Source organism: Kwoniella mangroviensis, chromosome 2 (genome assembly GCF_000507465.2).
Source record: "Kwoniella mangroviensis CBS 8507 chromosome 2, whole genome shotgun sequence".
Lineage (NCBI taxonomy): Eukaryota > Fungi > Basidiomycota > Tremellomycetes > Tremellales > Cryptococcaceae > Kwoniella > Kwoniella mangrovensis.
The window spans coordinates 645,211-671,341 of record NC_088828.1 but is presented as its reverse complement, the minus strand read 5'-3'; the positions used below and the strand labels follow the sequence as shown (position 1 = coordinate 671,341).

Genomic DNA, 26,131 nt, shown 5'->3' with positions numbered 1-26,131 from the left:
AATAAAGGGGATGGAAAGAAACGCTTTTGAGGGGTTTGATACGATATTTACGATGATTATGATGATATCTCATGTTACATAGTCCTTTCTGTATATTTTTGGTGGTTTCTGTTGGATACGGTTTTATTTTGGTTTGTATTTGTTTATATGTATACTGTATGTAACATGTGTCGATCAATTCGGCTCGTCCCTACTAAGATGTCTACTTGATCTTTATGGAGGAATGATTTTTTTGGAATATCAATCTGAAAGATGTCAAAACGGTTCATATATTTTGATATGGTTGCTGCGAGTCTGACTCACGTAGATTGATCCTGCAGTCAATCATGATCTCACCTTCATTTGGATACTAGGATTTTTAGTTGTTTTTGTCTACAACGTACAAGATAAATGGACGATAGACGATACATGATGAACATGACAGGACAAAGTCAAAATCGATGATGATGGTATTGTGCAGTACCTCTTTTTCTCTATCAACATCGTCGTTGTATGTACATTATGCTATACATATCTAGAAATGCACTATTCTATCAAGTTATGCACCTATAAAAGTTTAGATGAATATAACATGTGCGTAAAAGATCATCAAAATCATCAATTAGTCCAAAATCATGATCTTGCTCTATCCAATCTTTAGCTGAACAGGTCAGCTAATTCTTCGGTCTGCAAAAAACACAACGATATATCAGCTATCACCATATCAGAGATGTTCTGCTGTAGTTCCAGCTAGACTCACCTTCTGAGCCATCAACTCCTTCCTGGTCATATTCTTAAGAGACAATTGAGCCAAATTCGCTTTCTTCTTCTGGATCTTATCCAATTTCTCTTCTATCGAATCTTTGATCATCAACTTAACAGCTAAGACAGGTCGTGTTTGACCCATCCGATGCTACCATCATATTCATTAGCTGATCGTTCAAAATTTAATCGTAAACGGTGAAAAGCTCACAATTCTGTCAATAGCTTGACTTTCAACCGAAGGATTCCAATATGGATCAACCAAGTAACATCTCGATGCTACCGTCAGATTCAAGCCCACTCCACCGGCTCGAGTAGATACCAATAAGATCTCAACTTGTTTCTTGTATTTCAGCGCATCTATAGCTCTCGATCGTTCTTCTCGAGTCATCGTACCGTCCAATCGTGCATATCGAATATTCGCTTCGTCCAACATATCTGCTATTCTATCAAGCATGGTCGTCCATTGAGAGCTGCGATGATCAGGACTATCGTCAGTACAGTGTCAATCGGAAAGGCATACAACGAGAGTCAAACTCACAAGACTACACTTTTCGTGACTAACGGTTTCCCCTCATTATCCAATTCTTCTATCCCATCCTCATCATCCCCAGCAAACGGATCATAATGAGGTGAATTCGGATTCCTCTTGGAAAGTGTTAACAGCTCGTCATGAAGGTATTGCATCTTCGTTGATAAATTAGGTTTCTCGCCCGGAGGTCGAACGTACTTCTTTCTAGCCGCTCGTTTGGGTTGATCCGTGATGACTTCATTCGAAGTTTCGGTATCAGGTGGAGTAACCTCAATGATATCCGATGGCAATCGAAGCATCGCATTACAAGTTCCGCAAGCCCGGGCGACGGTCGATTTGAGCTTTTTCGCATAATCAGAATAGACCTGAGATTTGAAACATCCTGGGCCTAGATAATGTCTCTGAATTAGTTATTTTGCTAGACAAAGAACGGGATGTCAACTCACAATACAAATGCAAGCATTTCGTCAAAACAGGTTTGGAAGTGAATTTCTTTCCCTTGGATTTCTCATCTTGAGTCGCAAACTCCTCTACACCTCCTAACCCAATATCAGGGAAATAATCCCCAAAGTCTACTCCACATCCTGCGCATAACGCTCCAGCACCTTCCTTGAGATAGCAGCAAACGGCTACCGCTCTCGCTTGGTTCAATCCATTTCGATCTATACCTTGCACGGCAACTTGATAATCCATAATCGTACCATCATAATCTTCCTCGACTGATCCGCTCATGGCAAGATCGACGTGATTGCAGATTTGTCGTAAACGTAACACCTCTTGTAACATATTCGCGTAGTTCTTGCCAAGCTCATTCTTCCTCTTCAATTCGCCTACACGATCCTTGGCTGCCGACGCTCGCTCGTCGTAGACCTTTCTCTCATCTTCACGTAGTTCAAGCCAGAGCTGCACTTCTTTTCTCGGTGGGAGGTTGAGAATCTTCTTACCATCTTCCGCGGTCGAATCCTTCGTCCTACGTAGGGTGCAGCAGCGCATGACAAGTTGCAGTCGAGCGACACCAATTTGCTCTCCGTATTTACAGGGTGAGGTTATATATTGCGTGAAGACGTCTTTATCATCGACTGGGCTGACTCGAAGGAATTTGAAGAGAGCCCACACGTCCTCGATCTTGTTCTGAATAGGCGTACCGGTAAGAGCTACCCGTCGATCGGCTTCGACAGCACAAGCAGCCTGTGAGGCTACCGTAGAAGCGGTTTTGATATAACTAAACACATCGTTAGCAGTGCCTTCTTGACGATTTTGGCGAGATAGTAACTGACTGAGCTTCGTCCAATACTACTCTGAACCAATCAATTGCTTGTAAAGGACTAGTCTCCGTTATGACGACTTTTGGCTTCCCTTTTCCTTTCTTGGTTGATTTCATTCGCGCAGCTACTTCCATAGCTTTAATCTCGGCTTCCACTTCCGGCTTGGTAGCATGACCATTCAAAGACGCATCTCCTGTCATTTCAGGCTCCTCTCCACTATTCTCTGCTGTTTCAGACGGTGTGTTCGTTTCGGTTTCGTTTCCTGATTGCTTTGAGAACTCATTGGCGAGGGTGTTGTAGGATGTGATGACGACGTCGAATTCAGAGATGAATTGAGGATCTGGTCTCCTACTCGGTCCGTGATAGATATACACTTTGAGTACGTCAAAGTCCTCAAACAGCTCATCGTCTGATGAGTCGTCGCCATCGGCTTTTGGAGGTTTCCATTTCCTCTCGATCACCTTTGGAGGCATGACACCAGCTGATCCACCAACGATCTCAACTGGGCCATTCCAATGTTCTTTTATCTGATCTTCCCAATTCGATATAGTTGACATCGGACAGACTAGTAAAGTACCTTTGGATTTGACGGCGATACGTGATCGACGAACAGAAAGAGCTTTACTGATGTCCGCATCTCGTTTTCGTTTCTTCCCTTTGCCATCCGTGAGTTCCGCGTCGATATCAGGCATGCCGAACACTTTGGTTTTAAAGGACGATTTGACCTCGCTATCGTCTTTCTCAGATTCAGCGGACGTAGATTCAATTTTCTCGATCTTGCTCTTCGCCCAATCATGAGCTGAGCTTCGTGTGGCTGCGATTAACGATACTACAGAAAGGGTTTTACCCAGACCCATCTGTGGGAAATCTCGTCAGCTCAAGATGTGGAATACAGAAGTGAGTGCAGTGCACTCACATCATCCGCTAAGATGGCACCTTTACTATCATCCGGTCTTTCCCCTTTCCTCGCTCGTATTTCTTCATTGGTGATCTTGTTCTTCCATGATCTCACTTTTCCCTTTTCGTCCCGGGTTCCCTCCCACAAAGATCTAGGATCGTCTGCTTTCTCCTTCTCCTTCTCCTTTTCCTTGCTCTTTTCCACCTCGTCCGTCGTGGTAGCATCCGCACTTGACTCGGACTTCACCTTTTTCAGCACCTTCTTGGCATTCTTCTTTGCTTGTTTGAGACATGACGAGTCTTGTTCACGTTGCAGGAAAAACGTCAAAGCACGACGTTGATGAGGGAACAAGTTGGTCTTGATGAGGGGACCTGATGAGATGATAAGAACAACGTCAGATAGCTATCTCTCAGACGAAGGACGTCTATGAACCAATAGCTCACCTGGGTCACTCTGCTCCAGCTCTCCACCATTGTCCAGACTCTTGAACACCTCGTCAACCTGCTTTCTCTGCACTTCAACCTGAGTAGCCTTTTCCCTTTCCTTATCCGCAAAGACCATCCCGTAGCCTGATCCACTCATCATTGCCCTTCTTTGCGCGTAGATCGCCATCTGCGCAGCGAAGTGACCGCCACCGTGTGCATTCTCATAACGAGGTTGTTCGGAGTGTCGAGAGGGATCATAGGGCGGTACGGGATCTTGTAGGTATAGCGACAAGGTGGCAAGCATATTGGCGATGTACTGTATGTTTGACGGCAAGGTGAAAAGCAGGACATTGATTCGAACGGCGAAATGGTGCTGTCGAAGATTAGATAACGTCAGCTACCTCTCTTCCTCGTGTAATGCTCAAAAGCGGGGGGACTAAGCGTACTACTTCCGGCTGAACCCTTTGAACGAACCCTTCTAGCCTGACCAAACCCCTCTGCATCAGTTGTCCCAGGGGATCTGCAGCAGCAGCATCAAGATCGCCCACAAAGGTGGTGAGACCAGCTATGTTGTTGGGATCAGTGGAATCAGCTTTCATCTCCTGATATAGATCATAATACTTGAACTTACGAGTCAAAACCTGTATTGTATCCCTTATCAACAAATTATTCGGTTCACCTTTCCTTGCGGGAGTTCCAGCTGCTCGATGCTATAACATGGTATTCCAAAATATCTCGTCAGCTGACTTGATATGAGAATGACTGGTGGCCCTGCTCACCTTCAGTTTGACTCTGAGTAATTCTGCTCCTTTGTAATTGACCACATCATATTTCTCTCTACTCTCCGGAGGCGATTGAGCACCTACGATGACCGCAGGACAAGGGTAAAGCATGATAGCCTGTGACCACAGCGCACCTATACAAATCGGTCTCTTGTCGTTACTCGGTGGTGGTGGAGAAGGTATATTTCTACTTGTAAGATCTATAGCTGAGGAGGCATCTTTACCAGACGTATTTGGGATACCATTCACTCCGATTTGTTGAGGTTGAGGTTGACCAGAAGAAGCAGATGGGTTGATGAATGCGTTACCACTGTTAGAGGGCCATCCGGTTACTGTTGAAGATGATGAAATTTGACGAGGCGGTATGTTAGGGTTTGCGTATTGACCAAATCCATTGTTATGGTAGGGATTACTGGGACCCGCTATGGGTGCAGGTGATATCATATTGATGTTGGATCCGGTGTATGATATACCGTTAGAGTCGAATGCCGGAGAAGAAGAGGAGGAGGAGGAAGAAGGTTGAGGAGGAGGATGGTATGGATTGGAAGATGATGTTGTGAAAGATGGAAAAGGTCCGTGCGAGCGTCCGGCGGTAATTCGATTATGATGAGTACGAGTATTGTGGTCACTCGAGGGAGAAGAGGTCAAAGCGCTTGAGGCGATGCCCGATTCACCTTTGCTGTTGATGACTCGGGTTGACTCATCATCACCTGAGTCATCTCCCGTGAGATCTATTGACGTCGATGCAGTCGGTTCATGGTCAGGTGGAGGTCCGTTGTGATTGTTGTTGTTGTCAGAGGTGGCGAAGGAATTCATCAGATCTTATGAGTGATGAGTGACTGTGTGATCGTAGCTTTGTTTGTGTTATATGTACATTGATGCGAATTGGATGTATCGATAAGACTATGATGGGATTTTCAAGTGATCAGATGACTGTATGTGATGATGTTGCCTAATTGCTCTTGTGATGAAAGGAGAGGTAATGTTGTGAAAAAAAATGACCTCTGTAACGAACACTCAAGTGACCGATGGCGATTGATTACATGGTGACTGGTAAATAACGACAAGCGGTCATGTCCGCTGACTAAGCTGTGGGAAAGATCATATCACTGACACTGTGGCAGGTAGTGACATCCGGCGAATCCTCGCAACCCCCAACGCTGAAATGTGTATACATTAGTCAGGCATGGAGGCATGCTTTAGCACAGCATGTGGAAGTATCGAGATGACTGACTTTCTATAGAGCATCTCTGGAGACACGGAATATTGACGCCGAGGTAGGGACAGAGATAAAGGGACTAGTAGACAAAAGACCACTTCGAAAGGATCGAACCATTCTCAGCGATACCTTGATTCTCCGCTGCTTCGATAGGCATTTAGACATCCATACGATATCATACATAAGTCATGGATCATTAATCTTGTACTTTAACCTCTACTTCAGATCAATCCGGTGAATCACTTACACTCGTGGACGATGTCTACCTCACCTATAGGCCAACATAATAATCGATCAGATACATCTACTACGCATAACTCCCAGACAACTGGAACAGCAGGCATGGGTTCTGCTACAGAAGACAACAGTGTATCTTGCGGAACAGGTACCACTCGCACATGTTATGTATGCCATCAAACCTGTTCTTCTGTACCCATTAGGAAGGATTCGGAGACATCCCAAAATCCAATGACCAAATGGTTATCTGACACTCTGAAAAGCTCCGCGAACGTATTGAAAAGTGCTGACCACTCAAATGACAGGGAGGATCAGAAAGAAGACATGTCGAGGGCGAGATCAGAAGTAGAAGAAGCAGCTCAAGGCAGTACAGTTGATGAAGGCGTTTGTCGACCGAAAGTCCAAGTCCAATTCAGGAGAAGGAATCCTCATGATCCTCCTCGTGAATCACAGGAGGATGCAGGGAGCGACAGTCGGTCGTCATAGGAGCGCTTGATCCTATGAAGCGTGGTTAGTTGTACTGGAAGGGTGCACTGAGATGCTCCTTTGGCGCAATGTGTACCTCATCTGATGATGTCTTGCCAATATTCCGTATGAGAAAATCCTCCCATAAGTTGTGGATGCTGGCCACAGCTATTGATCGTTCCTCGCTATCGTATCCACAGAGATTAAAACAATACTAAGAAATAGATGTATGCATATATGTATATATAATCATTTACCAAACTCAAAATCGTTTAGATCGTTAATAACGTTACAGAATTCGTAAGACGTACAGTATGTATATACTGTATGTACTGTATTTATGAAAAGAAGAATCCAAGTAAAGTGGGTATGCTAAAATATGACAACGGATCAAATATCAAAAGTGATATATGTATATATAGTCCTTTTTACAAGAGAATAAGATACAAAGACCTGATCACACCGAATAGAGACATAGTTCATAATCGATATCAAGATCAAATCTTCATCCATTCCATTGGTAAACTCTTCCTACCGGGTAAACTCTTTCTCGAACTATCACTCCCAATCGAGGATCCCGCTGAAGAACCGCTCGATCTGTATTTCTTCTCCTCCCTTAGGCAATGATCCGTACCCATCGAAAGGGAATACAAGAATGAATGATCACCCTTCAAGGCCAACGGACTATCTCTCGTTCCCCGAGTTATCGACGATGACCTTCGATCTTTCTTCGGCGCATAGGGTGTAAGAGGCCTGCCATTTCCTATAAAGCTCTTTCGAGTTGGTGAAGGAGTTTTAGGCGATCGGATAGGAGGTAAAGGGAATCTTAATGATCTACTTTCGAAACCTGAACCGTTTTCGTTTTCGTTTTCGTTTTCGTTATCCGATTCGGACGAATTAGTCACTGATACTGGACCTGAGAATTCCGATTCCGATTCGGAACATGACGAAGACGAGGAAGAATTCAATTCGAATTTTTCACCACAGGAAGTCAACAGGTCCTCCAAAGCCATTGCCAGATCACATGTATCATCAGGTGATTTCCTTTTCGTCCTTTTATTCTGTTGTTTCTTGGATTTAGTCGGCGTAGTTGGCGAGTAGACTTTAGAGGCCCATTCGATTGAAGAGAGAATAGGTAAAGCAGGTAATAATCCTGGTGTGTTGGCTGTCTTGGGAGTTATGATCAGGTCCGAATCGACAGTGGAGGCGTTGGAGATCGCACTGAGCATATTGGCACTGGTGGGAGTTCTGTTGGTAGTAGGAGTCAAGAATCGAGTTGAGAGGTTTAAAGCCAATGGCGGTGGTCGTCTGGTACTTCCGCTTTTGATAGATTCGGCAAGTGTGATGGTAGGTCTTGATTGAGATTGAGTGTTGAACAAATGTCCACCAATCGTATCTTCAGTCATTTCGATATCAGGTTCGAAGGAATCCGAACCATCGTGTAGAGGTATATTCGACCATCCAAAAGGATCTTCATTCTCCAGTAAGGGGGTGGAAATCAAGAATCCCTCGGATTCACCTTCAGTCAAAGACGATGTAGCTTGACTTGTTAAGCTGCCTTTGGAAGACCACGAGAGTCGATTGAGCTTCTCGTCCATCTCCATATCCTCGTCGATATCCCTAGGTACGTTGATTGGTGAACTCCTTCCGTGCGAAGGAGAAGGGGAAGGGGAAGGGGAAGGAAAGATTTCACTTGAAGGTGCAGCCCAAGGTAAACTGTACAAGATATTCAGATTTCTACTTTCTTCGACCTCCATCATTCTGTGTACATCCTCTTCGAATTCCAGTACGGTGAACAAGCCGAGTTGAGCAGGTTCCTTCATATTGATGTGTCTGGCTCTATTCCTGCGGGGCGAGTAGACGGGAGGTCTGGGTGCTCGACGGTGAGGTGCAGGTGGTGAAATTGGGGTAGTAGGAAAGAACGAGCTGGAGATATCTGGGAGATACTCTTCGGTCGGGTATTGATATTGTTGGATTTGTAAGGAGAATGGATGTTGGTTCATTCTTTTGTGATAAGATCTAGGATGATTTTACTCTGGATAGTAATAGACAAGGTCAGTTTTCATCACATACTTGGAGGTTATCGGGTATCTCTACTTACAGTAGGAACCAAATAAGGGTTAATGAGGTAAAGTTGAGCAAGATACCTTTGATGGATGATCAATGCGGAAATAGGTAACAGGCATTTAGATTTCAGAGGATTCGTAACGTTGAGTCACTCGGAGGGGTATCGTCGTACCGTTTTGTCTAGCTTGTTGTGGTGGGCGCGAAGTTGAGAAGCTAGATCGTCGAAGCAAGTTGATATGACTGATAGAGTGCGATATGTTGCGATGGGAATTATGTTTGTTATAAGCTTAAATGGTAAATTAATTAAAGTGAAAGAATAGTCGAGGGGGAGAAGTAAACGTATGTATGTTATGTATGTTATGTATCTATGTTGGACAATTATATGGGTATGGGAATGAACAATGACAATAATGACGATTGACAATGAGAACAATGAATGAATGAATGTCGGGTGAAACGCGAGGTCAAGGCCAAATCCGAAAAGATGAACAGAACAATAAGAAGGGGAAATGACAATTATAATCAGGTGTTATTGTTCTATGTAACGTGTATGTACAGTTACTTTGATGAGAAGGAAAGAATGATAAAAGATGGGGGATCTACAAGGTAGGGTACGGTTTATAAGAACAATAGCAATATGATTAACAATAACCACAACAAAAAGAGGAGAACAATAAACGATCGGAGGATAAGTCGACTTATACAACTGTAGGTCAGGTATAGGTATTTACCTCCGGAACTGATGATCAATCCTTTTTGTTTATTTGTTTATGGTTTATTGTTTCGGAGATGACACCAAGCGTAGTCGTAGGCGTTACTGATGGTGATGGTGAGGTGATCAACAATTGATGAATGAATGAGTGGTACAGGGTTATATGGGAACAAAACACGTTTGAACCGAAGACTGAAGAGGTTGAGCGTATCGCAGTGGGAATTTTCAAAGGAATGTAGATAACTACTATAGTCAAAGCGGTGACGTTAAGGTATGATAGAGAGAGAACTCTATTTCTTGATGGTTCAATTATTGAGTTAGTGGTAAGCCGATTCAAGTGGTGAGACAAAAGACAAAGACAAAGACGAAAAGAGAAGTAGGCGACTGTCTTTTATCTTTGTCCCCCCATTTTGATTTTCAGACATGCATGAAGAGTACCCACCAGCGACGCGATAGACGATACAGCACCGCATCGCATCACGTCCACATCTTGCTTGACGACCGAGGAAGGGGAGGAAGATGAAGAGATAGATTTAGAAGGAGGAGAGAAGAAAAAACAATGAAAAGATGTACCCGAGCGTTGGGGGCGGGTGTTTTGGAGTGGAATCGCGTTGGTCAGTGCTTTGAGTTGCTTTTTGTTTTCTTAGGGTATATAGAAGGTACACATTCAAAACCGAACAAAGCTCTCTCTACGAGTATTCCTTTTCTATTACTCCAAAACATTCAGCGTATCCCTAGAGTACCGAGACAAAACAGTGCAAAGAGGATTGTTTACTACATACACACAGACACAAACTTTATCTGTATGTCCTCGAACACACAGACAAACGTTTCATACAATCAACCTTACGCCACCAACGGATCACGCTCTAATATAGCGGAGATGAGGATGAGGAAAATACACATACGCTTTGATCATCTTATCTTATCGTGGCGTCGACTTTTCCTAGACGGAAAGAGAGTAGAGGATATATGAACGTATCGATGAATTCAAAACTTAGAGACAACAGTGTGAAGCATGAGAATATCTGATTCCTCAATTATTCAGTTCGATCTTCCTTGTTTGTATATATATTATTGCTGTTTGTCCATTACTGTTTATCTTGTTTATTCTCTTGAACTCGAGATTACACTAACACAACAGCTCGATCAAAGAGATACTAGATCTTGATTGTGTATTGGTGGGTAAAATATGATAATCATGTGGGTGTGTAGCACTTGTATCATAACACTAACAATCCGATTTACCGAACGTTCACAATCAATAACTCGATCAAGCTGTTCGCCGTACAGAGCACACGTGTGTTGAAATTGAGTCTTACAGATCTTATCAACGGACCAGAAAGACTTGCTTTCCCTCTTGCTTCCCGACTCAAGTCACATTCACAAGACAAAGTTTGTCCGTCTCTTGGATTACCAAACAGGTACAATTCCCTACTGCCTGTTGAATTGTGCTCTGGAGTAGATCCGAGACTTGGCGTATTGATCATACCTTATCACTTTGTGGCTTATACCTTTCCTTCTTCGAATTCAAAGAATGGCGATCTGTGCTTAATTAAGAGAAGAACCCCATCATTTTAGGTGTGGTGGTGTGAGATGAGAGCTATCACGTAAAGCGGTGAGGAGTCTATATGGAATCTAAGTCTCTTTACTCGCTATGAATCTCTGAATGAGGAACTAAGCGAACTTCGATCTCTTTGGCAATCTGGAATGTATTGTTATTCATGTTCTGCATCCCACAAGGCTCACGGAGAGAAATGCATGCATGGTCTACTGCGATACGGTATCGATGATTATCTGGTATGCCTGGATTATGCTGTACTTAATGGATCCCTCCAAGAATGCACTATACTCATGGCTTGTGATCTAAACCTTTCTATTCCCCTCGACACCCCAACATCTCCAAATCCTCTCTACGACTCTCAACTTATCCCCTCTTTTCAACGAGGGATTCTCAATCATCCTTAAATCATCCATGAATGGTTCCCTCGAACTGCCCGGTAACCCAGTCGCGAACGTACGCAGGTTACTGACTGATATAATCAATAATCCTCGATCACGATCTGACATATCGTCAACGGCCTTTGGAGAAGTTATAAGTAACCTTTCGATCGATCTACAGAAATATCATATGAGCATTGTGTGTCTCTTCACTCTGGGTCAAAAGGCAGGGAGAGGGCGAATTCGAACTCACCTTAATCCATTGAAATACTGCTTCTTCCTTCCCTTTCCTCTCTTCTCACCTCGCCATACTCCTCTCAGCCAACCTCCAAGACCATAGAGGACTAGCAAACTGGGTGCGAGACCGACAAATGCAAATGTGAGTTGTTGAGATCGAAGTAAGTGGTCAAGCGAGAGAAGCGATAACGATAGGTCGGTCTGAATAGATACGAACAAGTATCAGTACGGTTCGGATAGTACAGTATAGTATATTTGAGACTTACCTTGGTCTTTTGTACTTGAATGAGTAAAGTCCTTATTAGACTACCCAACAATGCGTTTTTCACTGGGCTCTGCATCGCAACTCGCTCGTCAATACTGCTTTAACGAAATCACTGTCATTTGATTCCAAGCCAGAACTCACCTGCAATTCCTTTTCATACACTCTCAAAACCTCTTCCATATCGCCTGATCTGATCTTCACGCTCAGGGCGTCCAATTCAGGTCCAGATAGATGATAATAGTCTCTTCCTAAGTCGAGTACCATTCGTTCGAGAGACTAGTACAAGTTCAAAGTACAAATACATCCTCAGTCAGCTCAACTCGGGCTTAGTGGTAGCAATAGACTATCACAGTATAGAAGCGCACTCACCTCTTGATCGGATTTAACAGTTGTAGGAGCCACACCCAATCCTTCTCCACCACCTCTCAGAGTCTTCGCAATCCCTTCTAAAGGTTCCCAAACCCAACTTACGAAGAAACCTCTGACAGTCTCTTTGGCATTCTTCACTTGTTCTTTCATCCATTCTTTATTTTGCACAATAGCCGAACTGACGATATACAAAGTAGGAGGAAGGAATAGGAGTGGGAACCATAATCTCGTAAGAGGTGATGGCCTAGAATGAACAGATAATATTGAATCTATTGAAGATCTCTGTTGAGGTATCTGATCTTGAAGCAAGTTAAGTAGAGTTGGTGAAGTGGATGATATCGATAATGGTTTGGTAGATGACAGAGATGCTGGTATAGGTGAATCAAGTACTTTGGATAAAGTTGAAAATATCCTTTCAATCTCATCTTTGACATCTAATACTCCTGATGTATTTATGTGAGTCTGCCATCTAGGACCTTGAGAAGCCAATATACCGATTTTCTCAGCTAACTCATCCCTCTTTTGCGTCAACTCATTTTTGGATGATAACATCTCCCGTCTGGTCAGGTTGTATGGGGAAGTTATAGAGGTGATAGCGAGAGATGTCTTGGTACGTAATGGTTTAAATAACAATTCTCGAGGTGGGATTTTGAAGGATCGTAATTCAGGTCGCGAGAGTTTGGACCGAGGTGGGAGAGCAGCGTAGATCCTATGGGGCATTGCTATAGACGAGCGCATCAGTGACGCAGCACGCACGAAGAATGTTCGCTGTTTACAAAGTACTTACTCTGCAAGAGGTATACACCAACTCCTCTACGACTATTCAAGCTCGCCTCCCACCAACTTCTCTCCTCATCTAACCGTAATGCATTGTCAATCAAGACTTGCAAAGCTTCTTTCCAAATTATCGTTATGGCTCGACCTAGTATTTCCATTTCCACTTCTTCATCCACTGCAGGCTCAGCTTCGCTTTGAGCAGTACCGACATGTCCGTCCTGTTCGTGAAATTTAGATAAATCCTGAAGGACCTGGATGAGTTTGTCTTTGGAGACGTGCTTGGTAGATGACAGCTCGTTGAGAGCATTCTCCAGCTCATGATCGGGTTTCCTACTCGATGCTGGAGTGGCAGTGGTAGCTGTTAGGCTGGAAGGGGGAGTAGAGATGGGGAGGGTGGATAGGGAAGATAGATGGGAAGAGAGTTGTTCGGAAGCGTAAGATGGAGTAGTCGTGTGGAATAAGAATGACATGGCGATATTGCTTGTCAACCTCGATGGTGTCTTGCTCACGATGTAAGGGGATCAATCGGGCATTCTTCAGTGTATATATCTTGCATCTGCTTCATACGAGTATAACTTAAATATCAACATTGATCTTCCATTCGACTTCGACTAGTTCGTCCCATTACGTCACAACCATCAACAGGTCCGGTGAACTTAGTCCACGTCATCGCATCCCTCATACCTCTTATCACTCTGGCATGTTTTCATTGTTTTTCCACCTGGTCACCTCCACAATTCAATCAAATCTATCTGAAAAGTTCATGTCAATCGGTACTCTTATTTTGCTCTAGCTACACTTACAAACAACATCTGCATATCCCTCATCCCCTCACAACCATCAATCTCCATCTACAAAGGCCTCCGATATGGCCTCCTCATCCTCATCGCCCACACCCTATCTGACCGTGTCCAAATCCACGCCTATCTCATCAGCCGAAGCTTCCTCCTCTACTCCACCCGATGTCGTCTTCCCTCCAGAGATGAAAAAGAAGAAATTGGTCGGATGGCAACATTCAGCAGCAGGAAGGTAGGTCTTCTGGATATCCCTTTCATCTCACACACCACACCGGGGGCTCGAGCTGATACAATATCTTCAATCGTAAATTAGTGTAGGAGGAATGGCAGGAGCAATCGTCACTTCTCCTTTCGACGTTGTTAAAACCCGTCTTCAATCTGATCTATTCAGACATACAGCTTCTGAACCTATCAAAAAGGCTATAACCGCTACTCAGAAAGATGCCGCTAGATCAGGAGTGAGGGGAACATTGTATCAATTTGTAGATACTGTTTATCTAATTAGGTGAGTTTGATCAGCCTCTCTGACGTCATGCAGCTATGAGAAGCTGAGGAATCTCCGTGGAAATGTAGACGTATAGGTGTAGAGGAAGGTTGGAAAGCATTGTATAAAGGTTTAGGACCAAGTCTTGTGGGAATAATACCGGCTAGGTAAGTTATCTTATCAACCATTGGAGATGGAAGTCAACTTACACTGGTTCCATCTTGCACAGAGCGATAAATTTCTATTTTTACCCTACTTCCAAAGCATACCTTGCTAAACAATTCCCTAATGCCCCTGTCGAACAAGCTGAACAGACATCTGAGGACAGTCCAGTCATACATCTTTCGGCGGCTGTGATAGCTGGTAAGTTAGAAAGATCGTCCAAATTGGACGAAATCAAAAGCTAACTTGCTGTGATCTGGGATAGGTATAATGACCGCAACGGGTACAAATCCAATATGGGGTAAGCTGCCTCGAAAGAGACTCGTTCTAGCTTCAGCTGACATAATACTACCGACATCTCAGTTGTCAAAACTCGACTACAGCTGTCTGCCAAGAGAAAGCAGAACGGTCTACCGCCTTCATCTTCTATCGTTCCCCCCTCCCCCGCATCTACCTCAGCATCACCACTCCCAGGTCCAATAGCCAAATCAGCCGCTGCTTTGGCTAAAACCGCTCCCGCTTCCGGATCTGCTGCTGTTATGCCTACGGCTATGCCCAACGCATTCTCGATGACGATGGACATAATACGGAAAGAAGGTATAACAGGGTTATATAGGGGTCTGTCAGCGAGCTATCTGGGTGTATCAGAGGGTGTCATTCAATGGGTTTTATATGAGGTGAGTCAGCTTGTTCGCTAATTGTACACAAGAGTAACAACACGAGCACAAGCTGATATAAAACAACTGATGTCTTTGATTGTAGCGATTCAAAAGATTAACATCCTCAACATCATTCGACTCCTCTAACCAATCTGTCCTATCATACATGGGGTCCATCGTCGGCGCATCAGGGGGTGCTAAAGCCGTAGCATCCCTTATCACCTACCCTCATGAAGTGATTCGAACGAGATTGAGACAGCCTGCCATTAATGGAATAGTGAAATATACAGGATTGGTACAAACGCTTAAATTGGTCATCAAGGAAGAAGGTGCTGCGTCGCTCTATGGTGGATTGACGGCTCACTTGTTTAGGGTGGTCCCTAATGCCGCTTGTATGTTCTTGATCTATGAGTTGGTAGCTGGGAAATTGGGATCATAGATAGACTCTGACATCACATGGGAAATCAAGATCATGGATATAGACGATCGAGTCGAGTTGAAGGATGAAGGATTTGACGTTGATTTCTGGCGTAGCATAGGTCAAACACCTCATGATATATGGTGTATAACATCTAGAATATATCTTTACAACTTTTAAAAGAGTCATACATACTACACTATTCATACTTCTACTATGCTTTGTAATTCTAAATCTGCAAATAGATGATATATATCCCTGCATGAATATACCCTCAGGATAGGCCAACAACAAATCCTACCAGTATGCGACTGACCTTTTCCACGATATTTCATGTACCTGTCTTCGCTTGATGACAGTTCGGACAAGATTGATCCTTGTATTGATGAGTCTTGTGGTGGTATTCAAGTCCATCAACAGTCGGCAGAAGATATCCACGTAAGACGTTATCTTCTTTCTCTAAGCACCTCGATAGTCATTCCAATTCCTTGCCTTGGGTGGATTCTCACTGAATGGACAACCACATTCAATGTTAGTGGAAGGATGATATCGCACAAGGGGATCTCACTCACATGAACTCTGGATCGACCACTAAAGCCTCTTCATCCCTTTTCGATTTTAGTCTATTGGTAACTTCGATTGAAGGCTTACCTTCACCGCATCTATAATCAAGATCAGCACATGTACCTCTCTTCGTACCAGGTAAACCATCCACTCACTGTCTGAATATCCTTTCCAGAGGCCAGCAGGTAACTCTACCTCCAAGGGGTGTACATTGATATTGGGTGATGCTGAACAATTTACATGGTGGGTCGGCCGGGTCATAATCTATCACTCTCTTTGGGGTATTTGACGTTGATTTTGGGTCTTTTTGGATCTCTGATGAAGGCATTTTTTATTATGGGTGGTAGGTGGTATCTTGCGTGTTATATGTAGATATCATACAATGAAGAGGTAGTGGTAGTTGGTTCTATCATTCTACTCGACTTGGTCAGTCTCAGTCTGATTTTTCAGGTTGAACATGTCGGATCGGATATCACCGCTACGCTCGATCATCTCCATCTTGTCTTCTCGTTCACATGATGCGAATGCTGATCACTTCTTGGCACGAGCTATCGCAAGTGTCTCACCTATTTCCATCTACTTGACTTTACACTCATGCAATCACCCCATCATCAGCTATATCATCACTTATCCTTCCAACGATACGAAGGGACTGGAACAATATACGAACTCACTCACGCCTAAGACAACCAGAACATCGGTGGCGAATTCATCAAATCACAAGCTCTTCGTTCGTAGTATAAATGACGTGAATATATATAACCTATCATCAGGAAGATGTCGGCCAAGTCTTCATCACCTTACTCGATGTTACCTACCGCCCATTCCACACGATGGGGTTTAGATGGATTGGTGGTGATCCTGTCGACAGTAGCTGTAGCAGTATCTGCTCCCAGATTCAGTGCAGGTAAGCATGCTTCACTCATCAAGACGAGGCAAGCGTCGGATGTTGAAGCTAGTGCTAAAGCTGATGTTTTGCGGTCTGCCTGGATTTATTTACAGAAAATGAAATGTATACTGGCCATCCAGGTGATGTAAGGGGTGCGGTGGTAGTATTGGGATCTGGTGGACTGATAGGAACCAGCCTTATTTGTTTATTGTGAGTCTCTGCCTCTCGTGACGGAATCTCCTTACACATCTTCAAAAACCCACTTGAGCTGACAAAGAAGATTTTCATCTTTCTATCTCTCCAACAGACGATTAATAACTCGGATATTACCTAGAATATGGGCTCATTATGTAGATAGATTAGGATTCATTTACGTAGCTCTAATGTGGATATGCTGGACTTGTAAGTCTACTGTCAAACTTCTCTTCAAATTACCATCAAGCCAAATAGTCGGCCTACCAACAACGATCTGTATATCAAACCAAAAGAGATCTATGCTAATAAGTCTCCTCACGTACAGCCACAACCATGTCATTCACATTATTCACCATCGACTCATCCCTATGTCAATATACCTTATCACGCCTAGATAATTTACCGACTTGTCCAATCTTATCATTCGACTTGACCTTATTACATCTCTTATCAATCTTGACTTTCGGTCAGGTACTAAATCATCTCTCTATCGCTCTTCGCTCCGAGTCAGATTCAGATTCATCGAAGGTTGACAATGATCGATTTGTGATGTGGGAATTGGCTATCGATAGTCCCCCGAGTTCACCGGTCTTACGACCGAGAACTTTGAGGAATACACATGGGCAGTCGACCTTGGGCTCAAGAGGAGGATATGGATCAACGTCAACTAGCGCTGCTGCTGTCATCATGGAAAGGGAGAACGATTCTACAATTGAAATTGACATTATTCCTCAAGGACCCAATGTCACACCGATAGACAAGCAGAAGCGAAAAGATAAATTCTCAAGAGGTAGATTATGGACTTATATCCCTTTGAACCTATGTTCGCTAGTTGTGGTATGCACTTCGTTCGCTTCGATCAAAGTTGGAGAATTTAGTGAGTCCAAATTCATCTCATTGTGTATTTTGTGGTGTGCAATGATGTATCTGACGGTAATTTCTCCGTTCTATAGCTTCCAGTGGGATATTCGTTCTGGTCACTGCGTTTGGTGGGATTTTCCTTTCTCTAGGATGGTAAGTCCTCATCATCTGTTCCGGAAGAATTTGACAACAATTAATTACGAGCTTACATTTCTTTGTGATCGCTCCAGCCTTATCACTCATTTCTCTCAAAAGGCGATTCAACCCGATGAAGAGGGCTCCTCAATATTCCGAGATCATAGTAAATTACGAAAGGATAGGATATTCGAGGTTGTCCTCGCTGGGATACTATTCCTAATCTGGCCAAGTAAGTCCCACCCGATCACTTTTTCGTAGGAACAACAGTGAACTCTATTATTGTTTGGAACAGTCTCAGCAATCCTGTATACACTTTTCCCTCCCACACCTTATCAACCATGTTCCAATCCATCTGCATCTGCTGCCCCATCCCCAGGGGAAGATTGGAACATTGATCCCTTCCCTTTATGTCAATTGGGAAAGACGGTGGTCAGTCTTTCTTGGATAGCCAGTTGGATATTATTGACTAGGTTGATGGGATTGATATTCCCCGTTACATTATTGGATAATCATAAACCCCCAAGACAAGGTGAAGGTGCAGGGGAGAACGAGGCTTTATTGAACGACCATTCAAATGCCCTAAACATAGATGCCGGAGGACAGACAAGTCGAACGAGTGGATCGAATACCAAGTCAAAGACCAAAAAGGGCTGGCAAAGAGTAACGGCTGGTGAAGAGTTTGAACTTGGTTCGGAAGATGAAGATGAAGATGAATGAGAGATGACAATCACGAGGTGACAATCAGGATTATAATATTCCTACCCTATAGACGATCCATTTAACGTAATATCTATTCCTATTATCCATCTTTGATAGATATACAATTACTTACGATCCCACTCTCTCTGATACGAAGTCAATTCCAGCTCTGCGAGCATTAAATTCAAGTTGTTTTTACCTCATTGTATTATTATTCGGTCCATTTCGTGCTTGTGTATATAGAGTTTTGTATCTTTTGTCTTACGATTTACCTGTTCGTGTCGGTTTGTATTTTGCTGGTTGTCATTGTAAATACGGATAAATGAATATATAATATGTATCTCGAATATTTCTCATCCTGCAGCGTTCATCATCAAAACCAATAAGATGAATAGAGAACACATATGCAAATGAATTACATCATGATATCAAAGCAGATTTACCCAGATTCATGAATCACAACTCGTCCTTGTTCCTATCCTTCTTCTCCCGCTTTGTATCCTTATCTTTCTTCTGACTTAGGAAATCCCTTACCACCTTCTCCAAAACATCTTTCTCGTTATTCCCCAATTGTACTCTTGCTTTTTCCTTCACTCCTTCTCCTTCTCCTTCTCCCTCTTCCTCTGCTTCCAAATTATCATCCAAAACTACTAAATCCGCATTTAACAATATCGGACCTTGTTCATCATCTTCATCACCTTCTTCCCAAGAATAGAAAATAACCTGTTCACCTTTAATTTCCTCTTCTTCTTCTTCTTCCTCTTCTTGCTTGTTGGTATCGGCAGTATTCGATTTACCCAATAGAGTTTTCTTACCTAATAAATCTAAAGCTTGCTTTAACATATTTCGAAGTGATTCATCTTCAACATCTGATCCCTCAAATACAATCTCGATTTCCTCATCCCCGTCCCCATTCTCGTTCAATCTACCATGAGGAAATTTCTCGTTGGGTCCTTGTAATCCGAAATGATGTTTGATCTCTTGTCCACGTGAATCCTTCTCTGAAGGCGGAGTATCAGCTCCAGTAGGTCTCTTACCATACGGTAATTGCAATTGTTGCCCTTGACTCTGACGTTTCTCTTCAATATCATCTAATCCTAATACTCCTTGTTGTTCTTGTTTTTGTTTTTGTCCTTGTTGATTCTCTTTTTCCCATTCAAGCCAATCTTGATCATCCACCACCTGTCTACATCTAATCGGCGCAGGTCTGATCTCATCCAAATGATCATTATGATTTTTAAATCCCGGTAATCCACATAAATATGGTGAATGGATGATTAAAACATATTGACATATAGACATTTCTTTGATCATATAAATCATATCTGAAGTAGTCATCGAACAATGAATTTGAACTTCCACTTCACGCGGTTTACCAGTTTTATCACATCTTGTACCATATGACCATTTTTGAAGTAGATACCTGGATCGAGAAGATGACGAAGATCCTATTGATATAGATGGTAAAGTATTCGATTTTTGCGCGGATGAATTAGGTATTTGAAGATCTTTCTGTTTGGCCTCACCACCAGCATTGCTGACTGGTTGAGGTTGATGTTGGCCCGCAGCGAATCTCTGTCTAGCACCTGGAGAGACTTGACCTAAAGTGTAGGCGTCAAAGTGCGTATCTTCAGTTGGGACTAGACCACCAGGTGGGTGAGGATGGGGATGAGGTGCTGAATGGAATTGACGGATATGCGAGTTATGGCAGTATCTACGGATTGAAGGGTAATTCACATGTCAGTATAGTACGACTGTATATTATGAAGCTGAAGGGCGACGGTTGTTGTGAATGGATTTGATGTATGTGCATATGTGTATGTGAGTGAAGTAAAACTCTCACTTACGAATAAGTAAACCACCCTTGTTTAGTAAACAGACATTTCCCATCTAAATGACTCAGAGCTTGCCAACCCTGTACTGGATCCAATTCATCTTCCACCTCTTCCACCTGATCTAATTTATCTATCAGATCCGTCTGAGACGTAGTGGTATTCGTCGATGGCATTAGGCATAGGTATGGGTAGGGCGTACCAGATGGTTCGGATGGGTGAGCAAAGTTCATAGGAATCAGTTCGAGGTGGTCCTATACATCATAAATCAGCAGGCAAGGTAGATTATCAGCAACAATCCAACCAGGGAACGATGAGAGATAAAAAGAAAAGATTCTTGATGAGTGATAATCGACTGGAGTTCATATTACCCACCTTTCCCACTTCATTTCCATCGCCCAACCTTCTCCTTCCATCACCGGCTTTCGCTTCCAACCAATCTCCTTCACCATCTAATCCCAGACTCTGACATCGCTCAGCATCAGATTTAGATAATGGCAGATCATTCAGAAACTGAATCTCGTACTTCGGATAGGCGTACAGATCTCGCAGTTGGTTCTGTCCATGTCGGAAGGCGAGTGAGGAAGAGGATAGGGAGGATAGGGCGAAGAGGTATATGAGGAGGTTGCGAGACATGACGGAGCGATCCAAATGAATTTTTGCGTTTCTCTAGCTCTCAGAGCGCCGATGTAGAGGTCGCTGTCTTTTTGTAATACCGCAAGGTCTGTCTTCGCATGAGTTGAACAACTGAGCAAGTATAAAGGAGAACATGACGAGGTGTCGTTCGCTGCCAGCACGACCAGACGTCAACATGGACACGGACATCGCCGAAACACAAATCCGTGCCCCCCTGCTGATGGATACAGTACTCTCCATTCTCATCTAGGTGGACATGATCATGATGTTGCATGTAATATTACTGGAACGTAAGATATATATCCACTACCATTTTCTCGCTTCCTCACGATGCTTCTACTCATCGTCATTTGTCATTGTCGTTCTCTCCAATCATCTTCTAGATCTCACTCTCTCAATCCTCTACCTCTACTTCTTTACAAATGAACACTCATCTATCGATTACTCTATCAAACATCATGATAGATCAACATACGATCCACTTCTGTTTTGAAAAGAACACTCACAAGCATAGCTAACAAACTACCGACATCTTTCGCTTGACCAGGGACCGACCCACCTGGATTGGGGTTCGGCGCAGGTGGAATTGGGTATCCACCATATCCACCGGACGATTGTCCATATCTATGTCCTTGACCTGATCCTTGTCCCGGTGGAGGAGGATCAGCACCGCCGGCATTAGAAGCAGGTGGGTAAGGTGGGTAATTTTGAGGTGCCGGTGTTGATGGGTTGTAAGGACTTTGGATAGCCGGAGGGGGAGGTGGGTTACCGTACGATCCTTGGATGGGAGGTGGGACGTTATACGGGTTCTGACTTGGTGGAGGCGGCAGGGGGTTGTATCCATTTCCAGGTGGTCCAGACGATGGATATGGACTGGGAGCAGGATTAGAATTTGAGTAACTTTGTTGAGGTGGTGGTGGATAAGGTGGATAACTGTTATTCCCACCTTGCGAGATAGATGGTGGTGGTACTGGTCTGTAATTACCGCTAGGAGGAGGGGGTCCAGGTCCAGGTGTATATCCTGTATCCCTCGGTGGATAAGGTGGTGGACCATTCATCGTCGATGGCAGAGAAGGCATGGGCCCCCTGGCAGGGAACCCACCTTGAGGAGGAGGTGCGGGTGGACCAGAAGGATTGGGTCCACCTAAATTCGCCAAAAGCTGTTGAAACGACGACATTAGTAAAGGTACCGGATTGAAAATCAGTTTAGTCCACTCACTTGTTGGACTTTACGAGCTTGCTCCAATCTATCGTCGCCGGGCTACCAAGATTTGACGTCAGCTAATTGCCAAAGCAAAGTCCGGACAAAGTCCACCTACAGGTATAGAGGGCGGTCCATCACCATACCTTCTTGGACCAGGTGGATTGGAACCGTACGAGCCTGTTTATACATCATATCAGTCACTTATACATTGGGCAAAATGAGAAAGGCTTACTTCGTCTATCACTACCTCTTATTGGAGATCTTGCACGAGGATCTCTCGCACCCTGAAGGGGAGGTGGGGGAGGTTGGTTATGTCTACCGCCTCTGACTTCGCCATACCCAGGCCCTTCACCACTTCGGTAAGGGTGATTAGTGCTTGTTTTTTCCGTAATGCTAAAACAACAATACATGATAAGTTATGGCACGTCTGCATCAGATTAGCAAAGTAGCTTACGGTGGCGGAGGCAAAGCATCCTCTTTCTCATCCCATATAAATTTCAATTCCAAAGTCCCACCTTGGAAAGGTTGATTGGACATCTTATCGTAGAATAACGCCGATCCTCTTGAATCATAATATTCTACTATCTTCTCGCTGGTGATCGTACGATATATTATCAGTCAAGCCCTGTCGGAGGAAATTCTTGTGATGAAGATGGGAAAGATCATTTACTTACGCGGGCTCTCTACCAGGTTTGATAGTTTTCACATCACCGAACTGTTCGCACATCCTTCCCAGCTCATACTCGTTGATGACTCTAGGTGGATGAACAAAAACGAGGATCGAGCCCTGAGATAGCAAACGAACGATATCAGATCGAGAGAAAATTAATCTTTGTGAAGTATTCTTTATCTATACTTACCTGGTTCTTTTCTCGATCACAATCCCCAATCAAATCTTTATCCCTTGGTAGACTATAATGCACGTCGATCTTCGTGAAAACATTAGCTCAGACAATTCGTTCCAAAACGAATGAGTCACTTACGGGTCTATCACCAGCTTTCAGACTGTGCATACCATCTCTTGCTCTTTGTGCTGCACGTAGGTCGAACTGTAACGTGCGGAATATGAACAGATGAGATGATCAATCTTCGATTTGTGGTCTCCTGTGGGTTTGGGTTGTTTGGTTTGGATCACTCACATAAGTCACAAAGATGATACCCCTCTCTTTAATCCTATCATACCAAGTTTTGACCTCACCGTAAGTCGAGAACGAATGTTGTAATGCGTCTGAATCAGCTTCGTACTGGTCATTCCGTATCATCATCGTCAGTATCAGCATCACTCTTACACAATCGCCATGAATTCTCCAGTAGCAGTAATCATATTTGAATATGGTGATTATTGATGAAGGGATGCATAAACTTACAGATACATTACGGACGAAAAGTGTTCTGCAAACTCTCTCAGCTTGGATACGATCTTCGACGGAACGAGTTTCGACATGTCTTCTTCTACCACCTCGATCTGTGAGACGGAACGAGAAATGACAATCAGGGTATCGGTAAGATTAGCATTCGTGCTGGAAACAAACATTTATGGAGTACGATGAACATAGATTGGGTGTTTGAACTCAGAGAGAAGAAAACGTAATTTCAGTGGATCAACAGGGGATTGACCGGAATATCATATATAAAAACCAAACACTTTTTCATCATAAACCAACATTCGTCGTGAACGAACATGAATGAGATACCACGTTTCACCTCAGCTCAAGGATCCCATGTTTTGGCTTCTTATAGGCACTCAAGGAGACTAGCTCAACTCAGGCCATTATCCATTGAATGTTCAAATCTGACGATTAGGCTAAAACCCTCAACTTCATTTGATCCTTTCTCACGACTACCAACAAATCTCACAAAGTCATAATCTCAAAACAATGGAATCAAGTGAAAAAAGACGCATAAGAATTGGAATTCGTGATCTTAAATATAAGATTGCTTTGTAGAAATGAGAATGGAATAGAGGGAAATTTCGTTTTCGCCAACGAGGTGTCTTTTGTCTCATGAATTCAGATCAATAGAATGAAATTGCTCACCGGGACTTCTCTCCCTATCACCTCCTCTTCCCCCTCCCCCTCCACCACCTCGTCTTCCACCTACTCCTCCACCTCCACCACCTCTTCCCTTCCTTCTATTACTGTTGTTATTGTTATTGCGATCCGCATACATATCCCTTTGTTGTCCTCCACCATAATTATCATTCACACCTGATCCGGAAACCGATCCCGATCCTCCCGCTTGTGGATGATACGCTTGATTGTTGTTGTTGTTGGAATCGGCAAAGGCATTGAATTTGGGTGGGGCAGGTAAGAAAGAGGGTGGTGGGGGAATATGACTCATTTTTCACCTCTTACCAACGACTCTTGTTCGACGAGAACAGATTATAATCTTACGCACTCGCACGAAGGAGCGATTAAATTATCTTCGTGGATCACCTTTCCTATCTTCTAGTCCCTCACGTTATTACTTAGATCAGACAGAAGCCCTCAATTCCTCGACTGAACGATACTGATATTTCTCCACTGCGAGACAGACTTATCGGGATTGAAATCGTGGGCTCTTCTCACACAACAGGTCCTTGACAGCGAGCAAACGATTCTCGATTCCTTGAACACTGGTCCGGGGAAAGATGTTCGACTAAAGCCAAATATACAGGTCGACGAATAGAGGAATATCTTGTCCAGAAGGTCCACACCGACAGTTTACCCAATTCCCGATAGCTTTTGAGAGACCCGCTGAGCGAGATGCAGATCAAGTCAGTGATTGGATATTGACGGTGACAGAAAGTGATTCGGGGTGACGATTGGATGTCTTGTGAATTAATGTAGGGATTGATATGGTAGGGAAAGGGAAGGAAAGAGAAAAGGAAAGAGAAAGAACGATGAGAGAATGTACATATATGTACCTCTGCCGATGTATTACGTAACCGAGTCTTGATCGGATGATATCGATCACGTACAAAAAGTTGGAAATGCTCGTATACGAGTTAAAGAGGATGTATACAGACACATCAACTGACATCTCCTACAGATTCTGATTGATACGCACTTGCAGCTTGACGAATAACCGGGAAGAACAGAAGAACAGAAGAAACAGAGCATTAGATCACACAATGTCATTTGGTAGACCAGGATTCGCAGATACGTTCAAAGTCTCACCTCCTCAGAGGGGTTCTTTCCCTTTAGATCATGATGGTGGGTTCTTTGTTTAGTCAATGATCACCACTTTACCTTGCGTGAGCTGACCCTTGTCGTCTATGATATACGATATAGGTGAATGTAAAGAATTCATGTTATCGTATCTGAAATGTCTTAAATTACATTCAAACGACAATGGTCAATGTAGACTACAATCCAAGAAATATCTAGAATGCAGGATGGATCAGTGAGTGCGGTACGATGACTAGCTCTGTTTCTGGCTTTATCGTATTAGAAACCCATTTCGCATATGTACTGATGATCTTTCAATTCACTTAGCGGTCTGATGACAAGAGACGACTTCAGTAATCTCGGATTAGGTGATGTCGACAACCCGAATCCGACTGCACCCAAACCTGAAGCGACCACATCGATACCTTCGAGCTCATCTCCATCTTCAAGTCAGAATACACCTTCTTCAAGCACTCAACAAGAGAGAATATAGCGCCTGCACCTGCATCTGC

General features: G+C 43.5%; 10 protein-coding genes across 10 annotated transcripts; 4 read left to right on the top strand and 6 right to left on the bottom strand.

Annotated features, from left to right (window-relative positions):
- Positions 1–636: 636 nt before the first annotated feature.
- On the bottom strand, positions 637–5,459 carry I203_107107 (uncharacterized protein; the record flags this gene model as incomplete). The annotated part of the gene is made up of 12 exons (XM_019145192.2): positions 637–666; positions 740–892; positions 953–1,214; positions 1,283–1,661; positions 1,720–2,495; positions 2,551–3,395; positions 3,455–3,600; positions 3,727–3,807; positions 3,880–4,234; positions 4,308–4,426; positions 4,493–4,571; positions 4,641–5,459. The coding sequence occupies 12 exons, from the start codon at positions 5,457–5,459 to the stop codon at positions 637–639; spliced, it is 4,044 nt and encodes a 1,347-aa protein (XP_019005011.2).
- Positions 5,460–6,120: 661 nt separating this feature from the next.
- On the top strand, positions 6,121–6,585 carry I203_107106 (uncharacterized protein; the record flags this gene model as incomplete). The annotated part of the gene is made up of 1 exon (XM_019145191.1): positions 6,121–6,585. The coding sequence occupies one exon, from the start codon at positions 6,121–6,123 to the stop codon at positions 6,583–6,585; it is 465 nt and encodes a 154-aa protein (XP_019005010.1).
- Positions 6,586–7,061: 476 nt separating this feature from the next.
- Positions 7,062–8,567, bottom strand: I203_107105 (uncharacterized protein; the record flags this gene model as incomplete). The annotated part of the gene is made up of 1 exon (XM_019145190.1): positions 7,062–8,567. One exon carries the CDS (start codon positions 8,565–8,567, stop codon positions 7,062–7,064), a length of 1,506 nt encoding a protein of 501 aa, XP_019005009.1.
- Positions 8,568–11,209: 2,642 nt separating this feature from the next.
- I203_107104 (uncharacterized protein) lies at positions 11,210–13,402 on the bottom strand (the record flags this gene model as incomplete). The annotated part of the gene is made up of 6 exons (XM_019145189.1): positions 11,210–11,459; positions 11,538–11,722; positions 11,788–11,856; positions 11,928–12,062; positions 12,156–12,877; positions 12,943–13,402. 6 exons carry the CDS (start codon positions 13,400–13,402, stop codon positions 11,210–11,212), a joined length of 1,821 nt encoding a protein of 606 aa, XP_019005008.1.
- Positions 13,403–13,800: 398 nt separating this feature from the next.
- On the top strand, positions 13,801–15,473 carry I203_107103 (uncharacterized protein; the record flags this gene model as incomplete). The annotated part of the gene is made up of 7 exons (XM_019145188.1): positions 13,801–13,961; positions 14,043–14,234; positions 14,303–14,380; positions 14,443–14,576; positions 14,641–14,676; positions 14,739–15,052; positions 15,138–15,473. The coding sequence occupies 7 exons, from the start codon at positions 13,801–13,803 to the stop codon at positions 15,471–15,473; spliced, it is 1,251 nt and encodes a 416-aa protein (XP_019005007.1).
- Positions 15,474–15,911: 438 nt separating this feature from the next.
- I203_107102 (uncharacterized protein) lies at positions 15,912–16,344 on the bottom strand (the record flags this gene model as incomplete). Its single annotated transcript, XM_019145187.1, has 3 exons — positions 15,912–15,960; positions 16,025–16,114; positions 16,172–16,344. 3 exons carry the CDS (start codon positions 16,342–16,344, stop codon positions 15,912–15,914), a joined length of 312 nt encoding a protein of 103 aa, XP_019005006.1.
- Positions 16,345–16,793: 449 nt separating this feature from the next.
- On the top strand, positions 16,794–18,816 carry I203_107101 (uncharacterized protein; the record flags this gene model as incomplete). The annotated part of the gene is made up of 7 exons (XM_019145186.1): positions 16,794–16,923; positions 17,019–17,115; positions 17,213–17,307; positions 17,426–17,977; positions 18,054–18,114; positions 18,192–18,328; positions 18,392–18,816. 7 exons carry the CDS (start codon positions 16,794–16,796, stop codon positions 18,814–18,816), a joined length of 1,497 nt encoding a protein of 498 aa, XP_019005005.1.
- Positions 18,817–19,254: 438 nt separating this feature from the next.
- Positions 19,255–21,266, bottom strand: I203_107100 (uncharacterized protein; the record flags this gene model as incomplete). The annotated part of the gene is made up of 3 exons (XM_019145185.1): positions 19,255–20,512; positions 20,646–20,884; positions 21,006–21,266. 3 exons carry the CDS (start codon positions 21,264–21,266, stop codon positions 19,255–19,257), a joined length of 1,758 nt encoding a protein of 585 aa, XP_019005004.1.
- Positions 21,267–21,715: 449 nt separating this feature from the next.
- I203_107099 (uncharacterized protein) lies at positions 21,716–24,810 on the bottom strand (the record flags this gene model as incomplete). Its single annotated transcript, XM_019145184.1, has 11 exons — positions 21,716–22,426; positions 22,486–22,527; positions 22,586–22,647; positions 22,703–22,863; positions 22,925–23,062; positions 23,145–23,257; positions 23,331–23,399; positions 23,454–23,519; positions 23,610–23,714; positions 23,838–23,935; positions 24,507–24,810. 11 exons carry the CDS (start codon positions 24,808–24,810, stop codon positions 21,716–21,718), a joined length of 1,869 nt encoding a protein of 622 aa, XP_019005003.1.
- A 772-nt stretch (positions 24,811–25,582) lies between these two features.
- On the top strand, positions 25,583–26,112 carry I203_107098 (uncharacterized protein; the record flags this gene model as incomplete). The annotated part of the gene is made up of 3 exons (XM_019145183.1): positions 25,583–25,664; positions 25,743–25,854; positions 25,947–26,112. The coding sequence occupies 3 exons, from the start codon at positions 25,583–25,585 to the stop codon at positions 26,110–26,112; spliced, it is 360 nt and encodes a 119-aa protein (XP_019005002.1).
- Positions 26,113–26,131: the final 19 nt, after the last annotated feature.